The sequence below is a fragment of the Ursus arctos genome, unplaced genomic scaffold (genome assembly GCF_023065955.2).
Source record: "Ursus arctos isolate Adak ecotype North America unplaced genomic scaffold, UrsArc2.0 scaffold_28, whole genome shotgun sequence".
NCBI classification, from domain to species: Eukaryota; Metazoa; Chordata; class Mammalia; order Carnivora; family Ursidae; genus Ursus; species Ursus arctos.
This window is the reverse complement of record NW_026622963.1, coordinates 9,089,887-9,104,651: the sequence shown is the minus strand read 5'-3', so window position 1 is coordinate 9,104,651 and position 14,765 is coordinate 9,089,887. Positions and strand designations below refer to the sequence as shown.

The window sequence follows — 14,765 nt, the reverse complement described above, 5'->3', positions numbered from 1 at the left end:
CCTTGCCTATCCCACCCAGTCAGCTTTCACGGAGGGGAGATGAGCGGCTTGTAGTCCCTCCAGTGCCCGATTCCCTCATGCCTCTGTGTTCTTTGGGGCCGTTTCCCCTCGTGCACTGACCCTGCTTCTCCTCTGTCCTGGGCAGTGGTTAGAACTCGGGCTCTAAAATAGAGCACAGCTGGGTTCAGAGCCCGCCTTGGGCGCATGCTTGCTGTGGGACTTTGGGCAAAGAGCTGAGCTTCCTCAGATTACAGGGGACAGTTCAACGACACCCGTGCATGGGCTGGGGTGAGGCTTTCAGAGCACGCCCACAGACAGGTTTTGAGGTATATTACTCATTGTCATCATTCATTATCCCCCACTGGCTGGCATGTTTGATCAACACTCGGCATCCCGTTCCTACCCCCTCCTAGTGGCCTTGCTGGACGTCTGTGGCTGGAAAGCTAAAAATGACATTTTCAGGCCCCCTTGCAGCTGAGGCTCTGTGTGTGAGCTAGGTTCCAGCAATTAGAGGCACTCTGACAAGACTCGGAAGGCAGATTTGGAGGCTGTCTATGGCTGCTCTGGGCTGTTTTCGGCCAGCAGCCCCGTTGTGCAAATGGAGGAGCATTTCAGCATCAAGTCTTCAGAGTCAAGGGTGCGGAGAGGCGGCAGCACGATCCCTGATCCCTGGACCCCGCTATGGCAGCGTTGAACTCACTGGTTTCAAGGATTCCTCCCCCACACCCCATATTCTTTTGTTACCATAACTGATTACCACAGTTTAGAGGCTTAAAATAACACAGACGTAGTCTCTTACAGCTTTGGAGGTCGGGAGTCCAAAATCAATCTCACTAGGCTAAAATCAAGGTCAGCAGGCTTGCCTTCCTTCTGGTGCCATGGACGAGAATCCATTTCTAAGCTGTTTGCTTTCCTTGGCTGATGGCCCCTTCCTCCATCTTCAAGCCAGCTTCTGCTTCTGTCCTCCCATTCCCCTTCTGACTCTGCTTCCTGCCTCCCTCTTATAGAAGGACCCCTGTGATTATATTGGGCCCACCTGGATAATCCAGGATAATCTTTCCCTCTCAAGATTCTTCACTTAATAACAACTACAAAGTCTCCCTTTGCCATATAAAGTAACGCTCACAGGTTCCGGGAATCTGGTGGGCTATTCGGCCCACCACAATGCCTTTCTGATTGTGGCCAAGATGGCAGCGTGCTGGCTGGCCAGTTCTGTGGTATTCTTGGAGTCGTTCCTGGAGACCCAGCCTCAAGCCTGCTCCTTCACCCCTTCCAAAGATTTTATAAACACCCAGTACCCTGTATCCATCCTCTTTCTGCCTAAAATACAGTAGCTTCTGCACCCAACCATGACTCAAATACCAAGTATCCTCCAAGACACAGTTCACACATCACCATCTTTGGGAAGCCTTCTCCAATTCCTCTGGGCTTCTTTCTCCTTCCTCTGGGCCCCACAGCTCCTCCTACTTCACGTTTGTATAAATGTTATCTCCCCTAGTGGATCAGGACCTCTCCATCCCACCACGGCCTGGAATCTAACAGAAAGGAAAGGCTGCATAAAGAGGAGGATCAGGCCTTGATACACGGGAGAGTGCGGAGGGTCAGATCTAGAAGAGAACCAGTGAGCCGAGGACCAGTCTCCCTTCACTGGGGGCCGGAGAAGCAGCAGGCCAGAGGATGTCCCCGGTCCGTGGCAGGCCATGACTCTACCTTCCCCGGAACAGGGCAAGCAGTCCAGCCCCAGACCCCAGAAGATTACGCCCATGCCTGGGTGTGAATGGAGCCAGAAAATGGTCCTTGAAAGTGGAACAGATCAAAGAAAAGTCTGCGTGCCAGCAGTAAGGTGAGGATGAAGATAAGACACCAGGGGAAGGACAGCCTGGCAGAAGGCCGCCTCCACGGGCAGGCAAGAACTAAAGAGCTCCAACTGGAAAACCCGAAGTTTCTGCCCTGCGTGCAGCTGTCATGAGCTGTGACCTAGGGCAGCGCCTCTCCCCGCCGCCCTCCCCAGTCTCCATCTACATAGTGGGCACTGCAGACGCCGTGCTGAAGGACTCTGTCAACGAGGAAGACCAGAAAGAGCTGTGCCAAGCAAGGGGTCAGGAATGGCAGAGCAGTGGGAGGTGCAGGCCCTGGGCCGGCCCTTGCAGGAAAGAGGCTTCGGCCCGGCGGAGAGGCCTGGAAGGCCTGCGGTGTCACTAATGAGGTCCCAACAGACGGAGCTGGGCGTGCGTGAGCTGAAGGAACCGGCCCTCCTCCATCCCAACACTCAGCACACTTCAAATTAATAATTAAAATGCTTCCTGTCAGATTCCAGCCTGACACGTAATTAGAGCAGCTCCACGCTTTAGGCGATGGTGATGAAAACAGTTCTTGTTAGAAAGAGACTTTTCTGGGTGTGAACAGGGTGAGGATAGAACCCTTCTCTCCAAATTTCTCCGTCAGGGCCTCCCCTCCATTCCAGATAGATATGGACAGAGGTTTTCCCTTTAGCTTGGGGAAGGGGAGGGGCGTGGGGAGGGGCATCCGTGTCCTCATCTGTACCAGGGGAGGTTGCACAAGGTGCCATTCTAGCTGACATGAGAGGGCAGCGCAGGGATCTGTGCAAGAAGGAGGGCAGGCGGGGGGGCCCTTGGAGTTTCGAAGGCCGGACAGACAAATCTGGAGGCCAGCTGCTGAGTCCCATCCCCAACCTCTGCACACGAGGTGTTGATATCCTATCTCCCCCCCCTCCGGGGCTGCTGGGGGGTCGCTGAGCTCAGCCACCAACTGCTCAGGGCCCAAGGCACCCCTGGCCCCACCCCACCAACCCACAGCACCCGTCACCTCTTCCAGCAAAGTAGAGCACAGATCCAGGAGCACTAGCTGCTGGCTTCTGGGCTTCTCAGAGCCCCAGCGGCAGAGCCCGGGCGTACTGTCCATGGCTCCAGAGAAACTGAGGATTCAGGCGCCTCCCTGGTAGTTCTCCCAAGAGCCTCTGCCGGTCTCCTCCCTCCCTTGACCCATTCCTCCACGTTCCAGATTCTGGTCCTTGCACCCTGTCAAACTGTCACAGCTCCACACCTGCCACCAGGTCGGGTCCCCCAAGAGAGGGAAGGGATCCCCACTGCTTAGCCCATTAAAGGAGAGCCCTTTACCCTGATGGGCCTGCCCTCAGGAGCTTGGGACTTGGAGCTCATGCCAAAGCTACGTATTAGAAGAAGAAAATCATTTTAAAGCAATGTTGTGTTACTTCATTGAAGTTGCCTTCATAAATATTTTAAAGGTGTTTATTAGGAAAACTACAGGAGCGGAAAGGAAGCTGCTGAGGCCAGGAGGAGAGATGCCCCAAAAGGTCTCGGCTGCCACCGCCACTGTCACCACCACCAATGAAACGTGGACTCCTCCGGAGGGGCTGGCCTGTGGGGGCTGCAAAGAGAAGTCCACTCTGTTGGGCAGCCCCACCCCTTGCAGGAGGTGGCTGCTCAGATACCATGTTCCTGTCCTCAGATCAAACCCCATAGGGCTATATAACAGAGTCCATGGACACAGCACTGAGCTGGGGGCAGGGGCCTCCTGGGTTCTCCTCCGAGCTTCACTCCCAGTTGCTGGGCAATTGCTCCCCTCCTCTGAGCTCAACAGTACAGTGGAGAAGAGGCCCAGGGTCCCTTCCTGGGCAGGCTGATGTACCCAGATTGTGATGCTGTCCTTTGCTCTCCTCCCCCTCCTCCTTCATTTCCCCCTCCCCCCCACCCCTCCCACCCCACCCCCACCAGCCAGGGCCAAGTCAGACCCGGAGCAGCAGAGCCAGAACAGGTGCACAGGGTCAGACTACCACCCCCGGGAGCATCTTGGCTCGCCTGGCCCCACTCCAGCAGGCAGGGAGAGCCCCGGCTGGGACCTGGGAAGGGGGTAAGAACAGTATCTGCCTGCTGCCCCATCATCCCGCTGGTGGGGTTGGGCAGCAATATGGAGCCGCCATGGCTGCCTCGATGCAGCTCCTCTCCTTGGGAAAGAGCTTCTTTCTCACCCCCAAGCCAAAGCCAACAAGCCAATTAAACCCCGAGAAAGCAGGATCGATCTGCAGGCCAAGCGATTACATTGATCTGCAATGCCGGTACCCAGGGGGCTGTGGCTGCTTCTTTCTTGCACCTGGGGCTCCTTCAACTGCCATCTTCAGCCGAGCAATGAGCAGTCCTCCCCACCCCCATCGCCATCCTCCCCCACCCTGTCTGTCCCCTCCCCTTTGTCTGCACTGAGCCCAGTGCCATCTGCTCAGACTTATCTTTTCACACCGTGTAAGTGCAGGTGAGGCGGCCCCACGAAGCCTGTCCTGTGGGTGATGTCTCCATCTCAGCCAACCAGGGAAGGAGGGTGCAACTCTTGGCCCCATTTTACAGACAGCCTGCAAGGACATAAAGCACTTCGTACCCAGCTCCCCAAGAGCTAGCCGGTAGTGTTTTCTACCCCAAATCTGGGGGTGGGCAAAGGGAGCTTAGGGAACCTTCTCTGGTAAATAACAAGAGAGAGAGAGAGAGAGAGAGAGAGACAGAATGACTTGCAATTACCATATCAATTGTCTCTGGGTAAATAGGTACTTCTAAGAGATTTTTAAAATAGATTATTCCTTTAAATAGGTTAAGCACCCTTTGGCAGCCTCATTTACATTACTCATTCGCTGGGAAATTCTTTTTTCAGGGATAGCGCAGAAGCAGACTTCAGCCTCAGTCCCTTCCCTTCAGAGACAGGATTAATGTGGTCTGGGTGCTTCCCTGCCTGCAACCCACAGGGTCTGCTCTGTGCCCAGGGCTGGAGAGTGGTCCAGACCTGCCCTGCGGAGAAGGAGATGAACTCCCAGAGCTCAGTGAAGGAGTTAGTGTCTCCCCCTGGCAGTGAGACACCAGGGTGCAGTCAGAGGTGTGGGGGAAGGCCGGGGAGGGGTGTGTAGGATCTGCACAGGCAGAAGGGAGAGAGGGCAGACCCGGTGGAAGTCACGGGGAGCTTGAGCAAAGGCTTGTAAAGAGGATTGAATGTGCTGCATGCAACTTGCGTCACTCTGCCCATCATCTCTGTCCCCTTCCCCCTCATCACACATCCTCCAGACAGAGCAGCATGCCCTCCTCTCTCAGCACTGCAGAGCCCATTCTACAAATGCCCTCGGTCTGGAATCCCTGGCTGCCAACTTTCTCTTGTTGTGCTGACCCAGATCCTCCCAGCTGCAGCGGGCAGGCGGACACCCAGAAGGGCAGCGTGGATAGAGACGCCAAGGAAATCAGCACCCCAGCCATGTCACCCAGGTCCTAAGCATGGTCACCTAAGGAGGCTGAGCTCCATCTACAATCCGGCCCCCTTCGCGTTCCCGGAAGGTTCTCTGAAGGTGCCTTCGATGAGCACATGGACTTCAAAGCAATTGTGAAAGCTATGGGAACAAAAACTAGTGCGTTCATTCATTAGCAGCAAATGACACTGAACCATCTTAGCGAATAAGGCAGCATGTCAGGTCAGCGACGGGAGACATGCATGTTGATTCTTCCTCCAACATGCCAAGAGTGGGGGTCACGTTCCTCAGGAAACACTTTGGAGAGGATATTGAAACATGAGAGCAGGAAGAGAGCAGAGTAGGGTGCAGACCAGGAAAGCCTGCTGGCCCCAGGAATTATAGCACCAGGTAGGCAGACTCAGGAAGGACTCAAGGCCAGAGAGCCCGCAAGAGGACGGTGAGGGGCAGTGTGGAGGAAGGATGCTGCACTCGCTCCAGTCACTGGCTGGTGTGCAGTACGGGAGAGGCTCGGGATATCCTGGGGCAGAAGCAAGTCTGAAACACGAAGGGAAGGAAGCAGGAAGAGCACGAGGCTGCTTCTTTGAGCCTGGCTCACGCGTGCACACTGACGGCTGCAGGGAGCGGGACAGATGGTCTTTGCCTCTGTGCAGAATGCAGTGCTGGAGGGAGGGAGACAGGGAGGGAGGGAGCCAGAACCAGCCACGTGGCTGTGCACATCTGGAGGCCTGGGGGCGACCAGGGAGAGAGACAGAGGGAGAAAAGGAGGCAGTGGGGGGAAGAGAGGGAGAGGCCCCATTTCCTACACTGAGCTGAAGGGTCTGAGCCATCATCCGCGGCACCTCATCCTTCCTCACTCCCCCGGAGCCTGGGTGCCTGGTCTGACAGAGGGCAAGAATTCGGGGTTCCTGCCCTCCCCTGGGCCCCACACACAGGCCCCCCTTCTTCACACATATAGGAACACAGATTCCCTCAACATTCTTTGCATCTGTATATTCTGCCCTTCTTTTAGTGAGAAAACACCCCCTGGTCTTATTCAGTGATCACTGAGAACAGCTGGCTTGTCTCCGGTGCTTGGTCTCAAAGGTCTCTGCTCAGGATTGTCCCTCTGAGCCCTATTTTGCATTAACTTGTAAGCCAGGCTAGAGCTTCGGGGTCACACACATCAAATATTTAGCAATGATCTCAACCAATTGCATCAGAACTTCTAGGGAGGGAGCCCAAGCACCAGTGTTATTAAAAATCTTTGAAGTGATTCTAATGCGCAGCCAGGGTTAAGAAGTACTGGACTAATGGAATCTGGAGTTGTATCACTAGGAGCATAGCATTCAGGATCAAGGAGGTGAGAGAATGATCTCTTGTGAGCTGAAACATTATCAGGCCAGGGCCTCCCTCTGAAAGGACAGTGATGAAACATGTCCAGAGGAGGGCAATGGGGGTGGAGGGAGGTTGAAGAGAGGAGGATGGGTCTGCTGCTCAGACACTGGGGAAAGGCTGGGAACAAAGGTCAAAGACCCTCTGTCTCTGAGGGCTGGGATGTATCTGCCCCATGAGATTCTGGGTGTCCTGTGTTCTAACAAGCCCCGCCTTGTTAGTGGGGAAATAGGCACCACTATGAACCGAGGCAGGGGACTGCCACAGGCGGATGCCGAAGGGAGGGCGGCCCAGAGCGGGTGGGAGAGGAAGAGATGACCACAGGCCCCACCTACTCCTTAGTAGGGCTTCATCCCTGAGGCCCCTTTAAGCCCAGTTGGGCACTGGAATTCCCAGCACCCTTCCTGCCCTATCTAGAAGCCCTCCCACTAGTGGCCCCAGGTGTTCTTTGCTCGCTCACTCTTGCTGCCACAGAGGCTGGCTCAACAGGCTGTCCAAAACGACTGGCAATTCACCAACATTTCACATACACAGCCCTGTGACCCTGCGATCCCACTTCCGGGGCTCTATACCGTAGAAACTCAAGCACAAATCTGCATTATGTGTATCCAAATTATACGAACTGGCAAAATCAGCAGTACTGTGAGATACTATGTAGCCGTTCAAAAAGAATGAGGGATGTCTTTTAAAGACAATAATACGTCTTTATTTAAAGTAAATAATATGTACTGTAGGGTGCCGTTTATACGAAATTCAAGAACTATCAAGGGGTGCCTGGGTGGCTCAGTCAGTTAAGCTCAAGTCATGATCCCGGAGTCCCAGGATCAAGTCCCACATCGGGCTCCCCGCTCAGCGGGGACTCTGCTTCTCCCTCTGACCCTCTCCCCTCTCGTGCTCTCACTCTCTCTCAAATAAATAAATAAAATCTTAAAAAAAAAATAGAGAAAAAAACCAATACATATGGTTTCAGTTTTATAGAAGTGTTAGCCTAGGAAAAAATCTAGAAGGATAGCAAACCCTTAATAGTGTTTCCCTCTGCATGGGGGGACAGCAGGTGAAGACACTCTGTACGATTCTGTTGTTAAATAATGAAATTCAACCAAGTAAATCTGATTGGCTTTATTAAACGATTCAGGCCACCAAGAAGGTAGAGGGAAGCTCCCAGGAGTCGTACAAAACGGAAGGTTCTTATTGGAGGGTGGGGCAAGAAAGTTTTTGACAAAAGGATTGTTCCAGTCAAGGCCGCTTTCCCTAGGCAGGCAAAAGCAACAGGACAAGCCAGGGGTCTTACCAGGCAGATTACCTCATCTTCCTTTGGGGGACAGAGAAGGCCCACATGGCAGATTCACTGGCAATCCTACTAAGAAAATCCCTACTAAGACAATATTTCTGGAGAACATCAAAAGTGCAATTAGGTTATATATTAAGCCCCCGTGTAGGGACTTGGCCTAAGCGATGCCATTTTCGGCCTGTGGTGTTTTGTTTGTGTTTGCGTATTAGTTTAACACAATATTGTTTGCATTTGCAGGGTTCCCATGCATTACTGCACACTGTCCTCGGCTCCTGCTTCTCCCGGAGCGCCCTGCACTTGAAGGCCCGGGATTTTGCTACTTGGGGCAAACCTTGGCTTCACGTTTCAGTTTAAGACTTGGGCTTTGCAGAAGGACCTTTGGACATTGCCCAGCTCAGAAGCTGCCAGGGTCTCTGCTGACTGGCCCACACACTCAGCAACTGTCCCTGGGACGAGCAAGGTCAAGTGCCTCCCCAACACCCCCCTCCCCCGAACAGACCTGGGGAAGGCACAGTTCCTGCCGGTGCATGAGCAGAGGTGGACTGCTCTGAAAGAGGACAGTCAGGATGGCTCAGGGCCCCCCAGCCCTGCTGTCTTCACCCCCCACCCAGGCTCCTCTCTCTGAGCGATCAGATCCACTAATTGGTCTTCACAGCCCTGGCTACAAGTGCTCCTGGAGGTGAATTCCGGTCATACCTCAAGTCAGGCAAATGAACCCTTGCTCTGTCCCCTCTTTAATATGGATGTGACACCTGCAGGCTATAGCTTGTCGCACTGTGAGAATTATTTCTCCATTAAATGCAGAAGTTGGAGCGTTGCCCAGGAAAGGCAGCTAAAAATACTGCTCTCTGGGGCACTTATCACAGGGGACTTAGTGGCCACCTTCCTCACCCCCCAGCCCCCAGGAAAGTCCCCCCACCTGCTGGGTCCTCCTGCAAGCATTCCATCCAGTGTCTGAGGCTTATCCTGGCCCCATCAGGAAGAAAAAGCACTGGTTCCCATGCCTCTTTTACAGATGGGCAAACTGAGGTCACTGCGCTCCATCTACAAAGTCACCTAGGGAGTAAGAGAGTGCAACCGCGACAGCAGGGAAGGAAAATAACCCCCCACGTGCACCCTGCACTTGATAATTTGCAGCGTCTGCTCACCCACGGTCTTGCCCAAGCTTCAGAGAGATCCTATGAAACATGAACCACCGTCGTCGTCCCTACCTGGCTCAGCCCAGGGGGGTAAGCAACATGCTCAAGTGTGCAGGGGGGAGTACAGGGCAAAGGCAGAGCCCCGGTACACATCTATTGATTCTAAAATCCACCCAGAGCACCTGTGGTGGGACTTCAAGCAAGCTGACCGGTCTCACTGCCAGGGCCATGGGCTTTTACAATAGGCGCTCTGGTTTGTAAAGAATGCTGCATACATTTCAGGGGAGGACTCGGCGCCCTACTTAAAGGATAAGGAAATCAAGGGTCAGGGGTGTGAAAGACTCTGTCACAAGCTAGTAGTGGAGCTGGGAACAAAAGTCAAGTGTCCTGACCTCTAGCGCAGGCCCCTCCTGCTGCCCCAGGGCCTTGTCACCCAGGGGCAAATGGTCACAGTATGCCCTGCACGCTCCCACATCCCTGAACCCAGCCCTCTGGAAACCTGTTTATCTGCCACATTCACCCCCTCTGCCCAGTCTCTGGAGGTGGAAGATGGTGAAAACCTCAGGTCTGTTTCTCATATAAGAAAAGTAAGGTCCAGAGAAGCTAGATGTCTTACTCAGGGTCACAGGGCAGAATGAGGTCCTGGACCTGGATCTCTGATTCAAGGCTGGTGCCCATTCCACGGAGCCAGGCAACAACAGCATGCAGAGTTCCTTCCCTGATATCAGCTTCCTACTAGGGCTCGGCTTCCCCATCTGTAAAATGGGGCACTAGAGGTGGCCCTAAACAAGCCCCGGATCTGAGTCTTCCAAGGTAAATAAATTAGGCAGCACTTCCAGGAGCGGGAGGCGCCAAGCCTTTCTGGACAGCCAACTTCACTTTCCCAAGAGGGAAACTGCGGCCAGGGAGGGGCTGCATGGCCACAGAGACCCAGGGATTGAAGGACAGCGAGAGGGAGGAGATGCAGGCACCCCGCTCTGGCCTCAAATGTCCGGGAGCGGATCCCTTCTGCCAAGTCCCGCTGCCCAACCTGCTTCCACACACTTCTTGGAGGAAAAGCTTTCTACAAAGCCATTTATTTTTCCCAAAATACACCCCCACTTAACAAAATTCCTCAGAGTCCCACATTTAAATTAGACATGCCACCTCTTCTGTTCCCGGGGGAAGGACGAAATGTCAGCGGGAGGACATCAGAAGTGTTCCGGAGGCTGGGGGCCGGCGAGAGACAAGCCAGGAGGACCTCCTGGCTCCAGAATAGCACCATGGTGGGGGGCGAAGGGCTGTGTCCCTGCGGCCCTCCTGGCCCCGCCCCGTCCCCAGGCCTCCCCTAGGCTTCTGCTCTCCGGGGTCCAGGGTGCTGTGGCTGCCTGCCCACCAGCTCACACCTGGAAAGATTTTGGAAACCATCGGATTCTCTGCCTGTAGCAGGAGGCTCTGCCCGTCTCCAGGTTTTTGCCCCCTCCTCCTGCCCTGGGGAGGGATTAGGGATGGGGTGGATGTGAGGTATCCAGGAGGCTGTGGGCACAGGAGGGGGTATGCAGGAGCCGCCTTGCGAGCAGCGAGCAGCGGGCCATAGCGGGCAGTTGTCTGTCTCCTCACAGTTCCCCAGTTGAAGGACGAACTCCTTAAAGGAGGAGCCTATCTTCCCACCCTGGGTCCCAGGTACCTAGGGCAGTGCTGACACCCCATGGATGCTCGATGAACGTGACTAGAATGGATGAACAAAAGGACAGGAGGGAAAAGCAGAGGGCTAGAGGCTGACCCCCAGGGGACCCACGCAGACACCCGGAGACCCAGTGTGACCAGCACATGCTTCCCATGGGGAGGGAGCTCCCAGGGCACAGCCCAGGGCACCATGGGAGAGACTGGGCTCAGGGAGGTCCCTACGTGTCCCAGCACATGTTCCAGCACATGCACCTGTGTGCTTCTGCGTGCCTGGGGAAAGGGCCCCGTCGTCACTCAGGGAGGGAGGGAAAAGGCCAGCGCTGGGGCCAGAGGAGGGGGAGGCGGGAGGGGAGACGCCTGTGGACTCGGGGAGATGCTGAAGCTGCAGTGTCCCTGTCTGAGGAGCCTGGCTTACGGGGGGCGGGGGTAGAAGAAAAGGCTGAGAAATGAAAACTTGTGTGTCCGGGTCACTGGAGAAAGAAGGCCAGGGGTGACTGTGTATCCTGTCTTTGGAGAAGTAAGGCAGAGCATCAGTCCGAATATTGTGTCCTTTGCAGAAAACGAGGCAGCCAGGTGGTCCATGCAGCGTGTCCACTGGAGAAGTAAGGCGGAGCGCCGGCGATGGTGTTAGGTCCGTAAGAAATAAGACAGCAGGGTGGTTTGTGTACCGTGCCACTGGAGAAATAAGGCAGCAGGATGACCTGGGAATCACACCCATCGGAGGAAGAAGCCTGCGGGGTGGTGTCTCTGTCCTCTGGAGAATGAGCAGCCCCGCCAGGGTGGGAGCCATCTGTTGGGGGCAGGGCTCACACCGAGGCCCCAGTGCAGCCAGAGGCGGGAGCCCCCAGGCCGGAGCAGCAGCTCCCTGCTCCTCATGGTCAGGCTATTTCTTGTCCATCATCTGCATTCCACGATGGAAAGACAAAATGGGGGAAGGCATCACCTACAGGGGGTCCACTCTTGGGCTCCAGAACCCCAGGTGCGTGCTCGCGCACTTGCGGGTGGGGAGTGTGTGGGGGAGCGGCTGCGGCAGCCCGACAGCAGCCCCCGTGCTCGGCACCGCCCTGGACGCCCAGACAGACACCAACACAGGAGCGGGGCATCAGACGGACCATGAGGCCCCCCGAGGGAGGCTGCCTAATCCCCACCAGGCTCTCTCTCCAGCCCCGTGGCTCCCCCCAACCCCACACCCTTTACAACCACTTTCCCAGGCACACTTGTCCCCTCCCATCTCCCCCTCCTTTCTATCCCCTTCCGTCTTCCCTGACCTGGCTCCCTCCCCTCCACTAGCAAGAAGTCCTTTCCAGCTCCCCTTCCCACGCTGAGCACCTCTGGTTCTTGTCTCCCCATGGGGGGCACCCAGTGGACTGGCCCCACACCACTCCCTGACTTGGGGGACAGTTTCGAAGGAGGACCAGGGCATGTGTGACCCCGCTGCTCCCACCCCTGTTCTTTGGGCTCTGTCTGTCCCAGGGCAAGTAGTCCTCCCTTCTGGGCACTGCCTCTGTGCGCACACAGTGTGACCAGGGACTTGAGGGCCAGGCTGCCCCACTGGGAGCAGGATCGGGAAGCCCGCTGCACCCCACACCCAGGCCATTCTCCCGCAGCTCTCTTCTAGAACCAAGCTGACATTTTCATCTCCATCTGCTCAATCCTTCTATGCCTCATTTGGTTCAGAACAACAAGGAGGCAGATAACTTATCTCCATCCCTCCATACCCCAACATAGGCCTCTTCCTGCCGAGGAACATTCTTCAGCGTTTAAAAGGACTTGCTTTACAGAGCACGTCTGCCTTTGTCACGCTGCCTAATTCTCACCACCATCTTGTAAGGGAGGTGTGCATTCCACAGATGAGGAAGCTTCCCGTTAGGTCAGAGGCAGAGACTAGACCCAAGGTCTCCCCTCCCAACCCCGGGGCCTCTTCTGCACGACGCTGCCGTCCCGAAGCCCTCTTACCGCCTTTCGTGAAAGTCTGAGTCTGTGACCCTCTCGGATCACGTATTTTGTGCAGGTGTCTGAGGGCCCCATAGCCCACCCCACCCCCGCCTCTGGAAGTTTCCTGAAGACAGAGCCTATGTCCTTCCCTTCTTCCCTAAATGCAGGCATGAACATCCAGGAATTCAGTGAATGTTTCTTTCCTGACAGGGACACCCAGGCAACCTGAAAAAGTTTCCATAACCTTTAGCAACCAGCTTTGATTTTCTAGGTGGAAGCCACTGGTATCGAGTGGCAAGTCTGCATCAAGGAATGTTTTGTTCAAAATACACACACACACACACACACACACACACACACACACACACAGATTTCCACACAAACACGCATGCATAGATGTCGCTGTTGCTTACTGTCAGTAAGGAGGAATCTCAAACTTACTTCCAACCAACCACTTCCTCATGTACCCGCTGACATTACAGAATATGAACCATGATTGTTAATATTTACTGCCAACAGCCATACTCCCGGGCCTCCCCGGAGTCCGGCATCATGTGACTAGGGCCTGACCAATGCACGAAAACTGGAGTAACAGGAGCTATTTCTAGTCAAGCCGTAGAAAAAAACGTTCCTCCCTTTCCTCCTCCCCCCTTGCTTCTGGAGAGGGCACGGGAGCTGGAGCAGGCAGCTTGGACCCCGGCATGGAAGCTCTGGGTGCAAGAGGGCAGAAACCAATACATGGAACCGAGCTCCAGGACGTCGGTGGCCTAAAGATCCCCTACGCTTACACCGTTACAGGAGAGAGAAAGAAATCCCTGGGCTCGTGAAGCCTCCGTCACGTCTACATCCGCGTAGAGGAGCTGGGACCTTGGTTACTCCGCCCTCTGCCACCCCGCCAGGGGAGAGTGGAGGCTGCTGTCCCGGGGAGGGAGCCTCAGGTCACCCGTGAGCACGTGATACCACCAACGACCTTCCCCAGCCTCCTACCCACAGATGTGCCAACACACAGACACGATCTCGAGCACCACGTGTCTTTACCTTCTTTGCTTTCAGAGTGTCTCAGAGGCCGCAGCGCTGCAAAAAAGGAAGAAGCACACGGTGAGGGGACCGTGGGAAGTGGCGGGCTCAGGAGGCGGGCAGAGGGACAGGAGCCGAGGAAGAAGTGAGGTCTACACGGACCTGGGATGAGGGCAACCTGTCAGCCCCAGGGAAGGGGCCCTAGGCTGCTGTCCCAAGGCCCAGCTCCACTGTGTATCCTGTCACTCCTCCCTCTGGGCCTCAGTTTTCCACATCCGTACAATGGGAATGGCTACTCTGCCCTCCGGTGAGCTAGAGATGTGGAAGTACACCGAGTCTGCTCTGCAAGTAAGGGTGAAGTGAGGGGCCACAGGGGGCTGCAGCTGTTCCCCGGTGCACCTGGGTCACGTGGAACCGAGACTGAACAAATCTCTAGGCCACCCTCTTCCCATCGCCCCCCACCCGCCCATCAGCGACATCTGCCTCTGAGCCAGAAAAATGACGCCTGAGCCCAGGGCTGTCTCCACACCAAAGGCAGAGAGTTAACTGGTGTCACTTACAGCAGTCCCGGGTGTCAGTCTCCTGCTCTTCCTCGCCGGGGGGTGGGGGGGGGAGGGGGGGTGGGGGGGGACGGGATGGTGGGGGGGGCGGGGGGACCGATGTCCGCTGGTGTCATCCCAAATGGCTCCGTGGGAACCTGGCTCGCCCAGTCCGGGAGCCCCAGGAGGGAGGGCAGTGAGGCCTCCAGCAGCCACAGAACACCAGTGCTGTGTACCCACCCCAAGTCCAAGTTTGCATCTCTAAACACAGTCACACGAAAGGCAGGGTCAGGATAACATTTTACAGGGACACTGAAGCCCAGAGCAGCAAAGCGCTTTGACCAAAGTCACATAGGCTCTAACCAGAATGGGACTGTCTTAAATTGTCTGCCTATTAACAAGACTCCAGCAGGCCTGGACCAGGCACCAGGGACGGTACTAGACCCTTCATGTACAGGGTCTCATTCAATTAAACCCACACAGCCTATGAAGGAAGGCGGTTATTAGGAGGAAACCAAGACTCAAAGATGAAGAAACTGAGGCCCAGA

The 14,765-nt window shown here is 55.4% G+C and overlaps 1 protein-coding gene across 3 annotated transcripts in view; it reads right to left on the bottom strand.

Annotated features, from left to right (window-relative positions):
• Positions 1–7,735: 7,735 nt before the first annotated feature.
• CD276 (CD276 molecule) overlaps positions 7,736–14,765 on the bottom strand; it is a 29,730-nt gene continuing 22,700 nt past the window's right edge. For all 3 annotated transcript variants that reach the window (XM_048221766.2, XM_048221773.2, XM_048221762.2), the window contains 2 exons: positions 13,700–13,735; positions 7,736–11,627 (listed from right to left, as the gene is read on the bottom strand). In XM_048221766.2, the coding sequence (XP_048077723.1) occupies positions 11,605–11,627; positions 13,700–13,735 (59 nt within the window). In that variant the 3' untranslated portion in view covers positions 7,736–11,604. The remainder of the gene's footprint in view (positions 11,628–13,699; positions 13,736–14,765) is intronic.